At 30.4% G+C, this 22032-nt stretch overlaps 2 protein-coding genes and 1 pseudogene across 3 annotated transcripts; all 3 read right to left on the bottom strand.

Moving 5' to 3' along the window:
* Positions 1–636: 636 nt before the first annotated feature.
* LOC130675736 (odorant receptor 67c-like) lies at positions 637–4461 on the bottom strand. The gene is made up of 9 exons (XM_057481572.1): positions 4404–4461; positions 4259–4263; positions 2827–2944; positions 2490–2754; positions 2272–2406; positions 2103–2193; positions 1563–1699; positions 839–971; positions 637–760 (listed from the first exon to the last, which is right to left on the bottom strand). Exons 1-9 carry the CDS (start codon positions 4459–4461, stop codon positions 710–712), a joined length of 993 nt encoding a protein of 330 aa, XP_057337555.1. The 3' UTR covers positions 637–709.
* A 639-nt stretch (positions 4462–5100) lies between these two features.
* LOC130676618 (uncharacterized) lies at positions 5101–7791 on the bottom strand (annotated as a pseudogene).
* Positions 7792–9023: 1232 nt separating this feature from the next.
* Positions 9024–21033, bottom strand: LOC130676582 (uncharacterized). 2 transcript variants are annotated; one of them, XM_057482915.1, is made up of 9 exons: positions 20520–21033; positions 20338–20457; positions 12708–12825; positions 12372–12654; positions 12152–12286; positions 11985–12075; positions 10331–10467; positions 9601–9733; positions 9024–9313 (listed from the first exon to the last, which is right to left on the bottom strand). In XM_057482915.1, the coding sequence occupies exons 1-9, from the start codon at positions 20709–20711 to the stop codon at positions 9263–9265; spliced, it is 1260 nt and encodes a 419-aa protein (XP_057338898.1). In that variant the 5' UTR covers positions 20712–21033; the 3' UTR covers positions 9024–9262. The 2 variants fall into 2 exon arrangements, with proteins under 2 accessions (XP_057338898.1, XP_057338899.1); XM_057482916.1 differs by having other exon boundaries at positions 12372–12636; positions 20520–21021.
* Between the last annotated feature and the right edge of the window lie 999 nt (positions 21034–22032).

The raw sequence follows: 22032 nt of genomic DNA, 5'->3' as shown, positions 1-22032 counted from the left end.
GGGAGAGGAGACCGAGGGTCATTTCAATGGAAAGTAAATAAATTAACTAATCAAAATTTTAATGGTAATTTGGTAATAAAAATAAACCAATTAAATTTTTCATGATACCAGCATCGAAACTTGAAGTTACAGTGTCTCTACAGCCCGTTGAAATAAACTAATTTTAAGCCAATGCTGCAAACAACTGCTAGCGAATTCGTAATTCAAGAATACTTTCATACAGCGGGCAGAAACATGCGTATATATATGATCACTCTAAAACCAAGTATGTAGTCAAAATCAACACACTTTCCAAATAACATTGAAACGCCATAAGCAATCTATAGATATTTAATACACCGTGGAACGTGTTTTAAATGACTACAAAAAACTATATTTTCGCTTATGGCCTTAAACATAGAACACATTTAATATGTATTAAAATAATACACTTGTAACACACTTGGTTTTAGAGTGATTGTATGAATACGACTTTAAAATCTTGCATTCAATATGAACAATAAGATCGATAAGTAACAAAATACCAAATTGAAACAAATCATGGCAAAATAAATATTTATTTCAGATGAAATGACTAAATAATAAGCTTTCATTATATCTTATCTTTTCATAAAACCATAACTATATAATTATTTGTGTTACTACAACAAAATTTAATAACCCTACACTCAGCTGAACTTTTCTGTATAGTGAAGAATGTAAAAGTTTGTTACTGCATCGATAAAAGCATCGTGAGGTACGATGCACATGTTTTTAACATCTGTATGAAAAATAGAAACACAACTTGAAAAGTATAATAATAATTAATAATGATTAAAAATAAAAATTTTATCATTACCGTTGCGAAATTTTCAATGGACAAATCCATTACTTTAGCAGCAGTCAATTTACAAGGTGTCTGACTTCTCAATGTCATTAATATTAGCAATTTTTGTGACTTTACGGAAATGTCGTACCACCTTACATCAGCTCTGTAGATAAAAGTTGCTAAAATGTGTTACAAGGATCATTGTCTCAATCACACAAAAATGATTAATTAACATGTATTACTCTAAGCCTTCTACGATCATTAATTTTCCCAATTACCTGGACCATAGTCACTACGGTCGACTAAAAAAATTCATAAAAAATTAAACTTAGATTTTCAAACTACTCAAGTTTATTCCAAATCCGATAAATTTGTACATTTCCAACGCCTCTATGTCTAGCTTAGACTCCTCCCACTTACAGACCAATCAAAATACCAGAAGAACTAGAGTCTTCTGGGGATAACGAATTGATCGAGGGAGGGTCAAATTCGAGGCTGCGAGCTTATCAGTAACTTGCTACCGCGCACTGAGATCACATCGTGTTGCTATTTTTACAAACGACTTGTTTATTTTATATTGTAGTTAGTGCAAGTGATTAGTTATCTTGATAATCGATTGTTAATATAAACATTTAAAAAACTTTGTTATTTATTTGAGTGTTCTGATTTTAGTTTATTTTTATCAATCAATTAAAAATCGTACAAGGCAATTATTATACTTAGTAATCGATAATAGTACAGATTTTATTGTTACATGCTTTCGTGCATTTCTAAACTCATGTCCGTTAACTGTTGTGACATAAAACATTCAAAAAAGAGATGTGCCATCTGAGAAATGGCGTATGTTAAATATTTCAATGTCTTGTCTATTGTATTGGATTGTGTTACTACCTAGAAAATTAATACGTCTATTTTTAACATGAAAATATTTTTATTGTAGAGTAAACTTTTAAATTACATTAAATTCAGGCATCTAGACTATGAAGAATAATTTGTATTTTTTTCAAAATTTTTCGGGGGTTCTGTCGTGCCCGGGATGCTTGTATTGTTTTTAAACTTAGTAAAAATATGCCGAACTCATAAAAATCTGAGGATTGTAAGGAAAAAAAAATCTTTCACCCAACATTGTGCAACAACGATGATAAAAGTCATAAATGACGATAAAACCCAAATTTTGAAAAGAAAAAATAATTTTTTGCCAAATTATTGGAATTTTCCGTTTTGCCCATCGAGTCCCGGTTTGCTCAGCCGTCCCCTATTTATATATGTTTATTCAGTGTATTTGTAATGTTACCTGAACTCCGGTGATACTTATAAGTGGCAGATTGACTCCTATAATCAATGCAAAACTTACAGAATAAGCACTTTCGAGAAGATCAGCAAACCTGTAATAAAATAAAAACAGTTATCATTGAAAGCAACAAATATTCATCATTACATATATTGAAAATTATTCTACATACTCTAGAGCTCGCCTGTGACCCCTGATGCAAGACACCAAATGTTTGTAAGGAATATTTTTCGAGTTTGACAAATTATTTCTCCTTTTATGGCCTTTCGGAAGGTCTTCATCGACCGGTGTATTTTTTAGTCGACATCTACTCAAACATATTTAACATCAGTCAAAAATAATTATCCGCAAAAATAAAAATATGTTCAACATTAAATGCTTGGATGTTACCCTATAACTGCAAATAATCCACAAATGTGTTGCGCATAGGTAATTAACGTGATGTCACATGAAATGATGACAACTATAATGTTAATACAAAATAGATTTGATATGAATAAAATTGTCCAGTAATGCTTCTCTCTGTCAATTATTATGTACTCCAACGGAAGAGCGAATTTCCGTGGAGCAGTTTCGTTCATTCTTAAGAGTATATTTAAAAATCTTGGAATAATCGGTTCCGTTATAAAAATCATCAATGTCGTACCGACAATACCTTCATAGGGGTGATAAATTATGGTTAGATAAAAAATTTTAATCGAAATTCATAGTTTTTAATTTCCATTACCTACATATGCAGCTGAAAATAAATAACCGAGGGTTGGTCGATATTGTAGTGAATCTTTTTCTTCTTCGTTCAATAGTAATTTCCAATCACGTCTCATACGTTCGAATAATTCTTTCATCTAAATTTAATAACTTATTGTTAGTTCAATATATTTCATGTTATAAAATTATCAAGTTTTTAACATGAATATAAATAAATTTATGAGTTGATACTTCGTGCGCACTAAGGGAACTAAAAACCTGATTGTCATTGAATTTTACCGGTTTTACGTTTTCATTTTAACGGAATTATTTACAGAAAGATCTAATAATAAGTTTGATAACACCGGCACACAAAAAAAAATAAGTTCTCTGTACTTTTGACGGGACCGATTTATTCCCATGTATTTTGACCCGCTGAATCCGAATCCGAGGTCCGTTTAACCCGTACACCCTCAGATTTTTAGAAAACTTTAAAAAACCTCAAAAATACACAAAAATCGACCGTTTTTTAAATTTGTAAATTTTTTTAACCCTAACTAAGCATGATTTTTATGTATTTCGGTCCTCCACATACTAACCTGAAGTTTATTTAAAACATTAGCCATTTAAAGTCTGAGTAAATTCCAAAAAACCCCAAAAAATTGCAAAAAAGCAAAAAAATTCTTAGTGTTGTGATGAAAAAAATTTTTTGAAGCATATTAAAATTTTTTTATGTTTTAGGCCAAAATATTTTTTATATATATATATCACAGATCGAACAATATGATTTCTTTTATTTATTTCGATTTAAAAAATGATTTTTGTTATACCAAATTTTATTTTTTTCGATTTTTTGGGAATTTTTGCCATTTATTTAAAATTTTAGAGATGTCTGAGCCATGGATGTTCGAGAATTATATGTGACAGATAAACATACATAAAGATAATTATTTATTTAGCCCTATAAAATTTTTTTCATCACAATACTAAGAATTTTTTTGCTTTTTTGCAATTTTTTGGGGTTTTTTGGAATTTACTCAGACTTTAAATGGCTAATGTTTTAAATAAACTTCAGGTTAGTATGTGGAGGACCGAAATACATAAAAATCATGCTTAGTTAGGGTTAAAAAAATTTACAAATTTAAAAAACGGTCGATTTTTGTGTATTTTTGAGGTTTTTTAAAGTTTTCTAAAAATCTGGGGGTGTACGGGTTAAACGGACCTCGGATTCGGATTCAGCGGGTCAAAATACATGGGAATAAATCGGTCCCGTCAAAAGTACAGAGAACTTATTTTTTTTTTGTGTGCCGGTGTAATTAAATTGATTTCTTCTCCAGAACATGTTCACAGATTGATAAATATTTCAGAGTAAAAGTCGATTGAGGTCATTTAACTCTCTTGTGCACTAGCAAACTTTAATATGTAGGTACTTGAAAAATAGTTAAAAAAAAATATATCGGTAAATTACATACCTGAGCTGTTTTGCAGATTGCATTGAAATATTGCATTAAATGCTATTAATTAAGTATACTTGTGGAATAAATTGCATAAAGAAAGCAGTCCATATGATAGTTATTATAATAATCTTTTTCTGCCGAGACTGATACGGCCATTTACCTATCAAACGAGAACTGTGCTTTACTATTCTGTAGTTGGGTTCGTCAAAAACATCCATTGTTATAATCTCTCTTGATTCTGAGGTCTTCGAGTTAGCAAGTGAATTAAATTCCCTATTTTACTTCATCCTTTCCCGCATAATAAATTATTAAGTGACATTGATGGACATTTTATTTTCTTCCTTGTCCTATGTCAAGCTGTCAATCATTGTGGGTGTAGAGCTGTCGTGGAAAATTCGATCTTTTCATTGTTGCAACTTCCCTCGAGGAGAATTAATAATATTAATATTTAATTATTCCAAGAATAGGGTTATTCTCATAGTTAAAATATAGAGGAAGGTGCATGAGTGGAACAGTAAATTTACTTCGGTCGACATTCATTTTGCGAAGTGTGAGTATCAGAAACGAGTCAATACGTTTTGTGCCTTTCCAAAAAAATTACAAAATTATAAATTTCTTTATTCTTTTATACTACACTGTAAAAAATTTTGAATCCGCTGAAAAAATTTAATCAAGCGGGGTTTTTTCAACACGGTGTGAGTCTTATTTTTCCCACCGTTCGGTGTTATTAGCTTAAAAGTCATACATTATTCGATAACGCACCTGTAGTTAAAAAAAGAACCAATAACTATTTTTAATATTAAAATTTATGAATTTAATTTTAATTAAAAAATTATCAACTTACTTTCTGTAATAATGATTGAAACAAAATACCATTATTAATTGAACCAATGAAAAAATATGATGAACAGTATTTGCAATTGAAAAAATTACTGAATCAAGTAACATTGTATTTATTAATCAAATGTAAATTAATTACAAATCAACAATATAGATTTAGGGTGATTAAAAAAAATTATTACCCCTTTATTACCTCCTCATTACGTTAAAAATCTGTGTGATATGAAAAGTGTAATTACAAAATTTAGTAATATGGCCAGGAGCCAAAATTTCGGTAATAAGTTTTAATCACGTAATGTCCAGAGGACTTAAGTCGCATGCGTGTGTGTGAATAGTCCAAGGGACTCATGTGTGTGTGTGTGTGTGTGTGTGTGTGTGTGTGTGTGTGTGTGTGTATAATAAGATCCAGGGGACTTAATTATTTATTGTAATCGGTCATAAGTAAATGGTTAAAATTAATGAAATTCTTAAATAAAAGTTTACTTAATTATAAATTATCCTTCCTCATTCTTCTCTTACAAATTAATTTTATAACGGCCCTGATAAATTAAAATTGGATTCTGGAAGACCTTCGATACTTCCGGTAGAGCTCTAAATCAGCTCTAAAGACCTATGCATAAATTTAAGAAATATTCAGTAGCTTACAAGTAATTAATCTTTTAATAAAAAAAAAAATGTTTAAATGTTAAATTAATTAAATGGGAAATCAAAATTAAAATAGCGACCTCTTATAGTTAAGCTAGAGAGCCCGTCTATTGGGAAGATTTTTTTTCGGCAACCACGAACGTTTTAGGGGGTAAGAGCAAAAAAAAGAATTAAAAATTTTTTTCTAACCACCATTATATACATATAAATCTTTGCTATTGATATTTGACGCTCGTGTTCCTAACCCTCGAATTCGTTCATTCTATATAATGAATAATGCGAAAGTTCGTCACTGCATCGATAAAAGCATCGTGAAGTATGACCCAGATGTTTTCACCATCTATACAAAAAACATAAATATATCTTAAAAGTATGAATGATTATAAACAAAATGTAAGAAAAATTTATAGTAACAAATTATTAATGTTTAATCGAATAATTTGGATGCCGAAAGAATTTCAAAAATCTGGATTCTTCGGGAATCAAACGAATTGCATTTTTTAAATTTATAAAATATGAGTTACAATTTCAATATCGAAAATTTGGACTAAATATTTGAATTTCAATCGATTCGAGCACAATATCTGCATCGTGAGATGTTAATTAGTAATAATAAAAAAAGGTTTTAATTGTTACCATTCCGAAATTTCCAATAGATAAATCCATTATTTTAGCAGCAGTCAATTTGCAGGGCACTTGACTTCTCATTGTCATCAATATTAACAATTTCCGTGTCTTCATCGAGTAACTCAGCCAATCCACTTTAGCTCTGTAAAACACAAATACTGAAATAAACATTCAAAATAGAGATGTAATATATCGGTGAATGTAAACGATACGAATTTCAATAATTGCTGGATCGTATGAGATTGTGTAATAATCTAAAAAATTATTGATATATATATATATATATATTTGGGCTGAAATTTCAAGCGTAGTCATGATTTTACAAGTATAAACTATTGCTGCCACGAGAAAAAAAAAATTTAGAAATAAAAAATCCGAATTTCAATCATTTTTGATATTTTCAAAATTCGTGAGCGACCTCTCGAAAATTTTTTATTGAGCTGATTTTTGGAGAGGTTTCTTAAAACATCGTAAATCAACAAATTTTCATAAGAGACTCGAAAAAAAAAAATAGTCGTTTTTTTGGGTCACTCTAACATATATATATTTATAGTATTGATCGGTTTACCTGGAATCCGGTGATACTTATAAGTGGCAGATTGATTCCTACAATGAATCCAAAAGTTATGCAATAAGCATCTTCGAGAAGTTCCGCAAATCTTTAATAACGAGGGAATAATTATCATTTACATCAACAAATTTACATGATGAAACAGAATGAATTATTCAACAAACTCTAAAGCTCGCCTGTGGCTCCTTATACAAGATACCAAATGTTTGTACGAAATATCTTTCGAGTTTGACAAACCACCACTTCCGTTATGACTTTCAGAATAATTTTCATTGACTGGTGTATTTTGTAGCCGACATCTACTCAAACATAGTCACCATCAATAAAGATTGGTTTCTCAAAAAAATAAAAATGAATAGTCTGCAATAAAAACTAAAATGGTACCCCACAACAGCGAATAACCCACAAACGTGTTGCACAAAGGTGATATACGTTACGTCGCATGAAATAATAACAGCGGAAATGTTTAAAACGAGTAGATTTGAAATAATTAACATTATTCAGTAATGTTTCTCTTTGTCAATAATGATATACTCTAACGGTAGCGCCAGTTTAAGTGGAACAGTTTCATTTGTTATTATGAATGCATTTATAATCCTCGGAAAAACCGGTTCCGTTACGAAGATTGCCATTGAGGTGTATGCGAATGCTTTTATAGATATTCAATAAAAATTAAACATTTGATTTTCCGGCTGGTTTCGAAAATTTTATTGTCATTACCTGCAAATGCAGATGAAAAAAGTTGACCAAGGTTGCTATGATACTTGAGTATCCTTTTTTCTTCATCGTTCAATAGTAACTTCCAATCAGATCTCATTCTATCGTATAGTTTTCTTAAACTAAAATATTTCGTACAATAGTACGATTTGAATTACTTTTTGCTCGTATCACTACTGTCTTCAAGGCTGATGAATTAAATTTTTTTATGACAAAATGAAATAGTTCAAGGGGTTAGTATTGAATGAATGAAAGCGACAAAAATGTTTGTTTATTTTGGATATATTTTTCTTTTCAAAAGGCTAAACTTGCTGAGCTTCAAGCCATTTTCAGCTAAAAAAATCTGAAAAACGATTGACCCTACGAGGCAACCCCAAAACTTCCCATTGTTTTCGAGCTCCCTGAGTTATTCAAGCTCAAAAAACTGTTAAACCGACAAAACTTGCTTTTCACTGAAAAAAAATAATTTCTGTCAGACGATATCTTTAAAAAGAATCAGCCGATCCGAGCGTTCTTGGTGACAATCGAAAGATCTCACCAAGACTTATTTTTATTTTTGGGGGTTTGCTATTAGTATAGTTGTAATGCATAATAGTATGTATTAGTGGAATAATTCATTTATTTTATTCAATACGTACTTTACGAAGTGGGATTATGAGAAACGAGTCAATATGAGTTTTGTTTCTTTCTATGAAGATAACCAAATTTTTAATTTGTGTATTATTTGATACACGATGATAACGAGTGTCGAAAATATTTTAATATATTTTTTAGTAAGAAATACTAATGCGAATCAGTGCATTATTTTTACTACTTAGCACTCAATTCATAGTAAAAATCATGGAATGGTAATTAATACTACATGTTTATCTGAAAAATTGTTATATAATTAGTTTTATTACTACTTCATTTGTACTCTCTGTTAATCGAACAGCAATTTTCATAAAGAAAATATTAAATTATTATTAAACGTATAGTCATACATTTCATTATAGGATTTAACGATTTTTACTCTGCAAAAATGTAAAAATTAGCTAAGCGTATGCACCAAATACCCTACAGTATACAAAAATTACAATCTGTTTCGTAATTTCTGTAAACTAGATAAATAGCGTAGTACTGTACGGCGAATGAAAATTACTAAACGGTTATTTTTCCAAAGCAGATCAATAAAATTAAAAGTTGGTGGGGATAGCGTATACGAATATGTATTACAAGTTCAGACTTACGTTTAAAGAAGACAACGGACCGACAGTATAAGGAAAGGACTTACGCGCGGGAGATCAGGGTTCGAATCTCGGTCAAAACAAGTGATTTTATAAAAATAAAAATTGATACCAACACTAATACAGATGACATAAATAATAATAATAATCATAATAATAAGTAAAGGTTGCTATATTTCTTTCTCGGTGCATGAGCATATATTACCCATGTATATCATTCTATAAACATATGAGCTGCAAAAAAATACACGTTCAACATGATCCACATTAAGTTACGTGTATATAAATGAACAAAAATATATCTATTTATTTCTTGATAACAGATTTTAATCAATTCTACGTAAGTATATTTTAAACTGGTTTTTACTATATAGTGAAGAATCTCGAAGTTTGTTATTGCGTTGACAAAAGCATCGTGAAGTATGACCCTGATGTTTTTACCATCTGTATGAAAAACATAAATATATCTTGGAAATTTTGATAATAGCAAGGGTTCGCGAAGAATTTGAGTATCCTTATTCGTATCTAATCATATAATTTGAATTTTTAAATATTTTGAGAAATTTACATCTGCAAATTATAGAATAAATTTTTCTTCAGTTTACACAACGCAGGTTTAAAATTCAATAATAGAAATTTGTATCGAGTATTTGAATTTAAATCGTTTCGATCAGTATTCGGGAACCCTTAGATTTAGATTAAAAATGATATAAGAAATTTTTGATCATTACCATTCCAAAATTTTCAATAGATAAATCCATTATTTTAGCAGCAGTCAATTTGCAGGGCACTTGACTTCTCATTGTCATTAATATCAACAATTTCTGTGACTTTACCGAGTTATTGAACCATTTCACTTTAGCTCTGTGTAAGACCAATATTGGAATGTATTAACAGGAATTTTAAATGAATTCATCAAAAAATATTGATTAACATATGTTAATATAAGCCTTCTACGATTATTAATTTAGCTATTTATCCGGACCATAGTCCATTCGCTGGATAGATAGAATTTACACAACATCGAACTTACGTTTTCAAAATTACTCAGGTTTATTTTAAACCTGATTAGTTTGTCCATTTTTTATGCCTTTATGAATAGCTAGGATTCCCTCTCTTTACCAACCATTAACTACGCCAGAGGAATGAGAGGCTTCTGGGAACAACGAATTCATTAAGGAAGGATTCGATTCGAAGCAGCCAGCTTGTCCAAGTAACTTGATACCTCCGTATTATGATCACAACATGTTTTTACTTTTAAAAATTTTTTGTTTACTTTATACTATAGTAGGTGCAATATTCGTTATCGATTGTTGATATGAAATATTTCAACAGTTTTTGAATTTTCTCGTGTGCTCTACTTTCAATCAGTTTTTATTAATCAACTGAAAATCGTAGAAGACTTAAATTATGCTTGATAATCAATGAACGTGATATTGGATTTGATCAGTGCATAATTACATGCTCTCTTGCATTTGTAAGCTCTTGTCTGTTAACTGCTGTGACATAAAACATTCAAAAAAGAGATGTAATATCTCGGTGATTGTAAATGATGCGTACTTCAATAACTGCTGGATTGTATTAGATTGTGTTATAATCTAAAAAATTATTTATATATGTGTACATATATATATTTATAATATATATATATATATTAGGGTGCTCCGTTTGAAAGGAAGATTTTTTTTTTTTTCGTTCCCCATCAAAAATCTTGTTCTACATGTAAAAATAAAAATTCAGTGAAATTTTGAGCTCTTAATAACAATTCTAAGAACTGGAACAACGTCGTTGAAGTTTTCTCATGCTAAGCATGTAAATTTTGATTCTTTTCTTTTTATCGAATAAAACTCAGCCTCATATTCACTTATCTTATTGTTTTAAAGTTTTCTTGGAAGAGAACTGTATGCTCTTTGAAAAAGCCTGTATGTACTTAGCAGTACCTTCAACTACAGCCCTCGTGGAAGCCTTGAAAGTCTAATGTCCTACGAAATTAGTGGTTTTTTGTTGTTAACTTGTAAACGGTTGACTTTTGCGAAAAAGAGTACATGACATTTTTTGTAGGAAATTTAGTCTTCTACAAAAAAGTTCTTGTAAGTCAAAACTCTAAAATCAATATTTAAAAAGATATATGAAGTTTAACTAAGTAAAATTCAAAATTTTAGCTAAATATCAAGATTAACGGGTTTATAATTAAAAACCATTACATAAAACATGTTTTTTCGAACATAATCCATCTGTTAGGTCCCAAGGAAATTGAAAATTCGAACGAGATTCTTCAAACCTGTGTTTTAATTATTCAATTTTTGAAAAGAATTGCAAATGAGGTTGGTACTTAAGAAAAATTTCGATGAATAATTACGGGCATTTTATATTTTATATAAATATACATTAATTGATACTTACCATAAGTTAATAACTGAATGTATTTTATAGAATTGAACATTGACATTTAGCTAAAATTTTGAATTTTACTTAGTTAAACTTCATATATCTTTTTAAATATTGATTTTAGAGTTTTGACTTATAAGAACTTTTTTGTAGGAGACTAAATTTCCTACAAAAAATGTCATGTACTGTTTTTCGCAAAAGTCAACCGTTTACAAGTTAACAACAAAAAACCACTAATTTCGTAGGACATTAGACTTTCAAGGCTTCCACGAGGGCTGTAGTTGAAGGTACTGCTAAGTACATACAGGCTTTTTCAAAGAGCATAAAATTCTCTTCCAAGAAAACTTCAACGACGTTGTTCCAGTTCTTAAAATTGTTATTAAGAGCTCAAAATTTCACTGAGTCTTTATTTTTACATGTAAAACAAGATTTTTGATGGGGAACGAAAAAAAAAAAATCTTCGTTTTAAACGGAGCACCCTAATATATATATATAAACACAGAAAAAAAATTATCGACTGAAAGTAAATATTCTTGATTCAACGAAATTTTATTGAAAACCTCAATTTTCTCGGATAAAGTAGAAATCCCCTCTGACCAAAACAAATTCTCTTGGCTCAAGAAAATCTTGATTTGGTTCCCTTACGCGCTTGTCTTTAAAAATGTTTTTTTGACTCAAGATTACTTATTTTTCTGTGTATATATATCAAATATATTAAACGACTTACCTGAAATCCGGTGACACTTATAACTGGCAGATTGAGTCCGATTGTCACTCCCAAACTTACACTATAAGCGTTTTCGAGAAGTTCCGCAAATCTTGAATAATATAAAAATAATTATCATTCACATCAACTAATCCATATTATTAAATGGTATGAATTATTCCACATACTCTAAAGCTCGCCTGTGGCTTCTTATACAAGATACCAAATGTTTGTATGGAATATCCTTTGAGTTTGACAAATAATCCCCACCTTTGTGCTTTTCCGAATAATTTTCATTGATTGGTGTATTCACTAGTCGACCTCTGCTCAAACATAGTCACCATCAATCAATAATTGTTAGCCGAAAATATGAAAACTAATATTCTATATGAAAAACTTGGATGCTACCCTACAACTGCGAATAACCCACAAACATGTTGCACAAAGGTAATAAATATAATGTCACATGAAACAATAACAATTGCAATGTTTGCAACGAGTAGATTTGAGATAGCTAACATTAACCAGTAATGTTTTTCTCTGTCAATAACAATATACTCTAACGGAAGCGCCAATTTAAGTGGAACAGTTTCATTTGTTTCTATGAATATATTTATGATTCTCGGAAAAATCGGTTCCATTATAAAAATCATCGCTGACATGTATGCAAATCCTATTGTCGTATTCAAATCTAGTTTAAACATTAAATTTTGCTTCTAATTTGGAAACTATTAGTACTATTACCTGCATATCCAGATGAAAAAAGACGACCGAGGTTGGTATGATGCTGTAGTGTATTTTTTTCTTCATCATTCAATAGTAACTTCCAATCAGATACGATTCTATCGTGTAGTTTTTTTATCTATGTAAATTTAATAAGGTATTGTTGCATGAATGTATTATATATAATTAAACTAGAATATTTCGTACACTAGCACGAACTAATTGGATCTCCTTGCTCGTACCCGAGGAACAAATGGCCGTCACTGCCCTTAACCTTTCGTCCATCGCGTATCCCTTACCGAAAATCGTTAGTCGCACGGTGAGGAAATCACCGCAATGTTAATTTTAATGCAATGTTGCTACGTCGATTTTAAAGTTACACTGAGAGAAAAGTGCTTGATAACCTGAACTATTCAGCGACAGATCTAAAAATATAGTCTCTCTAACCAATTTTTATTGTTACTGGAACTATATACTAGTGTGAATCAGCACGAAAAAATAGTTACAATAACTAAACTTAAGAAACTATTTTTTCTCATTATGGTCACTACAAAACTTCGATCTTTTTAAATCAAGGCTTAGTAGTGAACATAATATTACCTTTATCATTGTGTCGATTAAGATTCAATAGATACGGTAACTATGTTAGCTTAGTGACTGTGTGATAGTTGGTAGAAATAATTTTAAAAGTTGACTCAACTAAGAGTTTAATTGCCCTCTCATAGAACTGCATTTATTCAGTTTCTTCTACTACTGACAAAAGTATATACCGTACTATTTCATCTTAGTTGTCTAAACAATCAATTTCCAGTTAATTTAATAATTGTAGAATATTTCTGCTGACTAATAATCAACTGTAAAAAAAAAAATTCAAAGGAGAATATAGTTATGGATACCATTAATATTTAGTTTCCCTGGCTATGAATTCCGATCCTAATGCCAAAAGTGCGTATTGCAAAATATACGCCTTATTGGTTTTGCTGAGCCAAAGAAGCGTATCAAACGTTTTTTTTTTGCTTATGAATTCCGAATTGTTAAAAATGTGAAGATCGATTAAAAAAGTGAAAAAAATTTTTTTTTTATACCAAAAGGGCGTGTAAAAATCTTTTGTTGTCAATCAATTCGGAATTATTTATTAAAATGAAAATCAATCAAGATAACATATATCTTTTCTCATAATGAATTTTCCTTTTAGCTTAAACAACTTTTAGTAGATTTCATAAAAATCTAACTATTGTATTTGTCCTCATGATGGAATTTTCGAAAAATTTTGCTACCTCTCAACTCAGCTCGACGAGCTGAGTCAGGAAATACATTCAGTTCAAAAGTTTATATATGTATTTATATATATATATATATATATATATATATATACAATATAACGCGCCGTTCTCCAACGATAGCGTCCGCAATTCTACACCGAACTTAATGAAACTTAATATACTTATTCTATGGACGATTACCTTGGATGAGTTCGAAGATGAGCCAATTCGGCCAATAAGTTTAGAAGTTATGGTTAATTGGAATTCTGTATAATTTTCAAAAAAAATTTGTTTGCTGCTTTAACTGGATATAATTTCTAAACGGAAAGAGATAGCTTATATTCGTTTAATCTATGTGAAAGCTCGTTCGATTGCCTACAATTTTGACTATACAGCTCATTGATTTGACCATTTCTTCTAGTAGATAAATGGTTTTGAACATTTACAAAATATTATAAAAACTAATTTTATTCAGGTTTTCACTTTAATTATAGCCACAATTTTTAACCGATCGCCTTAAAACTTAGTATACGTATTCTTTGGGTGACTACCTAGATCGAGTTTAAAGAATGAGCTCAATCGGTCGATTATTTCATAAGTTATAGCGTTTCAAAATTTTTAAAATGTCAAAAATTCATATTTTTACTTATTCTTTCTTTAATATTTTTTTAATGTGATAACTTATCAACTTTTCATAAAATTCTTCTGAAGCTCATTTAGTTAGAATCAATTTTTGGCATTATACTTATAATTTTTTGATTTTTTTTGTTTTATCATCTCGAGAATTTTTAAGAAAATGTAAAAAAAAATTTCATTTCATTATTAACTATCATTTGAACAGTGAAAAAAATTAAATAATGAGAAATCTACTTCCATTTCGGCTGCCGAATGGCCTTTTTTTTTTTTTTTTTTTTTTTTGGTTGAAGCATACAAAAATTCTCGCGTTAATAAAATAGTTATTCTGAGGAAATTTATTTTCTTCCAACTAAAAAATGAAATTGTTACTAAAAACTAACATATCTTGCTACAAAAAATATCTCTTATATTAAGAAATTAAAACTCTTTAAAAAAGTAAAAATTTTTCGATTTGAGCGTGAGAATATGTTGACTTGAAAAAAAATATTTCGATTCGAGATAAAAATTCAAGATAAATTTTTACTTGTTACAGAAGTCTTTATTTCTTAATATTAGATATTTTTTGAAGCAAGATGTATTAGTTTTTTGTAGCAATCTGCACTTTTTTGTTTAAAGAAAATAAAATTTCTCTCAATGAGTACTATTATTTAACGCAAGAACTTTTCATGCTCCAACCAAAACAGAATAGTTGCTTAAACTAAGGGATAAATTTCTTGGGAGAAAAGATATATATGAAGGAGAGGGAAGTCACCAGAGCTCATATCCCGTCAAATGGTAATTCCCCCTCTGTAATAGATCTTGCTATAATAAAGAATGTTATAAAGTACAAAAAACCAGTTATATTGGAGGATCTAGATTCTGACCATATGCCCGTACTATTAGAATTAAATGATGTTGATATTACTGTAAATAAAGTTAAATATTTAGATTATAAGAAAGCAAATTGGCAAAAATTTCGGCAATATTTAAATAAAAACATAATCATTAATAACAAAATAAATACAATAAAAGATATCGATGAGGCTGTTAGTAAACTCACTAGCTGTATCAACGAGGCAATAGGAGAAGCTATTCCAAATATTACCTTAAAAACGAGAGTAGATAAACTACCAAAGAATATTTTAGACATGATTATAAAACGTAACAAAATCAGGAGACTATACCAAAAAACTCGCAACATATTGTTCAAAAACTATAAGAATGAGCTAACAAATAAAATCAGATATGCGATCGACAAGTATACAAATGAAAAATTAGATAATAACCTAAAGTCACTTGATATTCGAGACAACTCTCTCTGGAAGGCCATTAAAATTCGAAAAAACAGCAAAAACTCAATTCCGCCACTTGTAGATAATAATAAAACCATCTTTGACGATCGCTCAAAGGCCGACGCCCTTGCGGACGTCTTTGAGCGAGTACACCACCTCACAAATTCTATGTATGACCGTGATACAGAGCTATTAGTCCAACAAACCTATGACAATGTGTCTAAAACTAAAATTGACAAGGCGGAAGTGCCCTTTGTTACCCCCAGAGAGGTTGTCGCGGCTATCAAGCAGACAAAACCCAAAAAAGCCCCTGGCTTTGATGGGATACAAAACATTGTACTTAAGAATCTAAACAAAAAATCCATTGTACAATTAATGTATATACTTAATGGATGCATATCTCAATCCTACTTCCCATGTCAATGGAAAAGAGCAAAAATACTCGCATTTCATAAGTCTGGCAAGCCTAAAAATTCACCAAACAGCTATCGACCTATCAGTTTGTTGCCTACACTAGGCAAAATTGCCGAGATAATTATCAACAAAAGATTAGTTAATTGTCTGCAAAAAAATAATATTATATTAGAAGAACAATTTGGCTTCAGAAAAGCGCATAGCACATACCAACAGCTAGCGCGTCTTACAAACCATATCAGCCTAAATTTTAATAGAGGAAAGAGCACGGGACTACTACTATTGGATATCGAAAAAGCCTTCGATACAGTATGGCACCGTGCTCTTATACATAAATTGAGATTATATGATATTCCGCTGTACCTAATCAAATTTGTTGATGATTATCTCGGTAATCGCACATTCAAAGTTAGCATTGGCGCGGCACTAAGCTCCGAACGTAGTATTGTCGCAGGTGTCCCGCAAGGGTCAATTTTGGGCCCTACCTTATTCCTCCTGTATATAAATGATCTACCTAAGCTCGCAACAACATCCCTGGCGCTTTTTGCCGACGACACAGCTATTTTCTCATCCTCCTACAATAAGAATGTTATCATTAAATATATACAAAATCATATTAAGCTACTTGAGACATATTATAAAAAATGGAAAATTAAAATAAATACAAATAAAACATCTGCGACAATTTTCTCACATAAAAAAGCGCAGTGCGGTACTAAACTTACCATGTATGGTGAGCAAATTCAATATGCTGATGATGTCAAGTACTTAGGCCTAACTCTAGACAGCAAACTAAGCTACAGCAAGCATATCGCACTAGTGGCTAAGAAAGCTCATGCTGCCATCTCAATACTCTATCCGCTATTGTGTCGAAACAGCTCAGTAAACAAAAACAACAAACTTACCATTTATAAAATGTGCATTAGGCCCATTATGCTCTACGCGTGCCCCATATGGAGCAATACATATAAGTCTAACTATAACAAACTGCAGATACTGCAAAACAAATGCCTCAAAATGATTCAATATGTAAATCCACGAATTAAGATCAAAGATCTAAATGATATGTATAACGTTACACAAATTGAACAATATGTTAAAGATATAGCTATTAAGTTTTATAATACCAGATTCGATAATCTTAATATACTAAAGAATGTCTGTAAAATCAAAAAATACCACCCATTCTTAAAATATAAAATGCCGCAGCAAATATGCATAAGCTAAATTCAACGTGGCGAGTGCCATGTGTTCCCTTTTACATGTGCTAGACTGCATAGGGTTTTTTGTTTTTCGATTTTTTCTCCCTATATCATATGTATTTCATATATAGAAACATCAATATTGTTAAACTAAGAAAACATTGCGCACTGGGTTATGTTATTCTAATAACGGGAACCAAAAAACATAAATTAAGTTGTATACACTGTACAAAATGTATTGTAAACTATATTTTTAATAAAAATTTTAAAAACTGAAAAAAAAAAAAAAAAAAAAAAAAAAAGTCACCAGAGCAAGGCAACAGCAGTGGTAGTAGTTCGGTGCTCACCACTAGATCGCGCCCACCTCTTGTAGTGTCCCTGGTAAGAAACTTATTTCAGAAGTATTATATTCCAAGCTTGAGAACACTTCTGGCATTAGTACTTCTCTGTTATTTGACAGAGCATCTAGTATCATTTCTGATTGTAAAATAGTATGTATTTAATTACGTTATGACATTAATGTTTAACATTAATGTTTCCTAAAATAATTTTTGTAATAATAGAAAAACATTAAGTACATTTAATATAATAGAAAAAAAATTTTCTGTATTTATCACATAAATGTTGGTTATTAAAGAAAAAAGAATTCAGTAACAATGAAACAAAATTCGCACTATATATCGCTAAATAATTTTGTTTCTTGCAATACTAAATTATGGCAATGGTAACTATGAATGTTTAGTTACAATAAGTCAAATTAGTACATTCGCAGAAAGTTCGATTTTCTAGTGTGTACATCTAGACACAAATACTTATTGCTACTATTATAAATGATCTGAAGAACTAAGTGTACATTATTAACATCACAATAATCTTAATGTTTATTAGACTAAGAATAAATTGCTTACTACAATATAAATTATAGTTATGTTAACTTTAAACTGATAGTAATAAAAACTTTCCTTAAACTAGTTATGTTCATTATTGCTATCTTAGTATATGTAACTAAAAATAGTAAGAACGACTATGTAGTCGTAGAGCACTTTACTGTGGCGTATTAGTTACTGAAACTGACTTCAATACCTGAGTCGTCTGTGAACTACGATTCCTTAGTTCAGAAAACCGATTTTTTCTCTCAGTGTAACCAATTTACATCAGATTATTCAATTTTTATTAAAAATTTTTAAAAATAAATATTATCGGTGAATTTTATTTATTATATTTATAGGACTAGGCTCCATATTGTTTAACTGATTGATTCAGCTGAGAACGTTTTTTAAAAATATGGCAACGTTGCAAATCAAATTTTACTTACGAGATCAGTTCCTCAGTGCGGGAATCGCTGTGATTTCACGATTTATTCGTATTAACATAAATTCAGAAAAAAAAATGAAGCAACTAAAATTATAGGAGCTTTTTATATCGATTAGTAAGGCATTAAGACATGAATCTGAATCGGTTTAAGAAAGTGATTACTAATTTTTTTAAAGTTATAATTAAAAAACAAAAAACGGGCAGGGATTCCCTCATAGCGTAACGGATGAAAGGTTAAAATTGATTAATTAAATTTTCTTCTATGACAAAATGAAATAATTCAAAGGGGTTAGAACTTAATGGACATAAGTGACAAAAAAATTTATTTTTCTCATATTTTTTTTTTAAAAAAGCTAAAAGTAATTGTTTAGAATCGCGGCTCCACCTGTTTATATCAAGCATAAATCCAAAAATCTTCAAATTGCCAAGAGACTTGTTTCATTTTCTGGCATTTGTCGGCGGATTAAAGATATAATTGCTTATTTAGGTGTTATTTAAGCATTAATAGATTGTAAGTGTATACCAAAGGTATAAATTAGCTTGATTTAGTGATTTAGTTTGAAAATTTTTTTTTCTGTTCCGTGCTACACTGCACCATTTGACATATTTTTCTTTTTATTCTATGTATTGACTCTTAAGTCAACCACCAAAACTTAAGATATATGTCTATTTGTCATAATTTCTGTAGTTTCGTCCTAAGTACGTTAACGGACTCGTCAGTAAGGCTATGTTAACGCACTCTTGCCTTAGACTACATCTCTTACTAGTACGAGCCGGCGTAAAACTGTGTTGTGGGCTTCAGCCAGACACTATACTAGCAAAGGAAGGCGGATACCATCCAAACTACTTGCAACAAAATGTTAGGTGAGCTGTTGTACACCGTTAGTGTATTGAAATAACAGAAATATGCCAATTTTCACTATACAAGAGTTCAAAAAATCTTTGTAACTCTTAGTTAGACCTTTCTATCGCCACCGTCCATCTTACGGTATTAATAAAATTAATTATTTGTATTTATTAGAAAATTTTTTTAATTTATTTTGGAAAATTTGCATAATTTGTGTCATTTTTATCAATTTTGCACACTTTAGTTACAAGGTTCGGATAGATATCTTGTGTTAAAGACATAAATACATACAGAAAATTCTTTCCCCCGTGTAGCAGAACACGTGGAAAAAGTTTAATTATAGATCTTTAAGGTGTAAGCACTTGGAACTTTGGAAAATGCGTGGAGTCGCTATTGTTAACAATTACCAAGCTAAATTTTCTGAGCTTAAAATCATGTTCAGCTGATAATTTTTTATTAAAACTTATGCTCCTTCGGTTCTAACCTCCTTAATTCTTGAAAGTATGACTACGAACTTGAAAAGCAGCTTTGTATCTTCTACAAAGAGATTTAATGCTTGAAAGCTAATTTAGAGTGACAGTTGACTAAGGTAGTTTGATTCTCCTGTACACAAACCAAAATTTCAATTCAGAATGTTCGCATTTGAAGAGTTAATAAAAAAAAACTTAAATAAAAAAAAAAAAATATATTTTAAAAATTACATACCAAATGTGCTTGAAAGATTGCATTGCAATACTTGGAAACAAACCCTAAATCAATTGCCATCGAGGAAAATGCTTCAAATAGAATATCCGGATCATCGAGATGAATCACAATAGCTATAACCTTTGACATAATTATTTTAAAAATAAAAAAAATGTTTAATAAATGCTATAAATTAAGTATACTTGTGGAATAAATTGCATGAAGAAAGCAGTCCATATGATCATTGTTATTATCACTTTTTTCTGTGGAGACTGATACGGCCACTGACCAATCAAATGAGAAGAGGTTTTTACTACTCTATAGTAGGGTTCATCGAAAATATCCATTGTTATAATATCTCCTGTTTCTGATGGCTTCAAGTTTACATATAACATAAATCCACTATTTTACCTTATTGTTTCCCTCGCTACAATTTTCAATTGACACTGACAGACATTGTAATTGCTTAATTGTCTTATTTTGAAATCATAATTCGTCGTAGATATAAAGCTGTCATAGTAGCTTCGATTTTCTCGTTACTCTAGTGTTACGTAAGGAGAAACAACGTAATGAATATTTGATACTTCAAAAGTAGGGTTCGTTATTCTTAGAGTTGTATTGTAAAGGACGTCTTTTAGTGAAACGGTAAATTTATTTATCTCAATATGTATTTTACCAAGTGTGAGTGTCAGAAACAAGTCAATATAAGTTTTGTATATTTACAATAAGATAAATAGATTATAAATATGTTTATTGTATTACATAATTATTATTAGCGCAGATATTTATGATTTATGTCATATTTGCAGTTTTCTTTAATATCGCGCAAGAATCGAGATACAATTATATACAAACATTTAGATATAATTATATATTATTTTTAACTTCCCGCTAAGAAAATCGATGATTTTCGAAAAATTCGGGAAGTTACTGTTTCCACCCCGATTTTCAAAAATCAAGTTTTCATCAGATGTCGACGTTTTAAGGTCCTAGGAAGCTAGTCTGACTATTTTTAGAATGATGTCCGAGTGTCTGTGTGTGTGTGTGGGGGTTTTGGGGCTGGTCCGCAGGGTCAACTGATAGACAGATTTTTAACTTCCCGCTAAGAAAATTGTAAATTTTCAAAAATTCGGGAAGTTATTGGTTTCGGTCCGATTTACGAAAATCGAATTTCCATCAGATGTCGACGTTTTGAGGTCCTAGGAAGCTATTCTGACTAATTTCAAGATGATGTCCGAGTGTATGTATGTATGTATGTACGTACGTACGTACGTATGTAAATACCTGTATCTTTTGAACGGATGAACCGATTTTGAACTTTAAGGTGCCATTCGACGCGGATTGTCAATATCTTGAAGCCGAGAGAAAATTGAGCTTGATCGGTAGGGCTCGTTCAGAGATATTCCAAAAATAAAGTTTTTTCAAAAATGTTTTTTTTGGATAACTTTTAATGTGCTCGATGGATTCATTCCAAAATGGACTGGGCTCTAGAGCTTAGTAAGCCACGTCGAATGTCACCTCAACCATCAAAATCGGTTCATTCGTTCAAGAGAAACCGTTGTCGAAAGAATTAAAAAAAAAATTTTTTTTTATTTTTCCTGAAATATCTCAAAAACGACTCGATAAATCGAATCCAAAATTTGATCAGCTTTAGAACTTGACAAAACGCGTCGATTGCCGCCTCAACCATCAAAATCGGTTAATTCGTTCGCGAGA

The sequence above is a fragment of the Microplitis mediator genome, chromosome 10 (genome assembly GCF_029852145.1).
Source record: "Microplitis mediator isolate UGA2020A chromosome 10, iyMicMedi2.1, whole genome shotgun sequence".
Classification (NCBI taxonomy): domain Eukaryota; kingdom Metazoa; phylum Arthropoda; class Insecta; order Hymenoptera; family Braconidae; genus Microplitis; species Microplitis mediator.
Note: the sequence above shows the minus strand (reverse complement) of the source record. Positions and strands in the feature narration are given on the sequence as shown.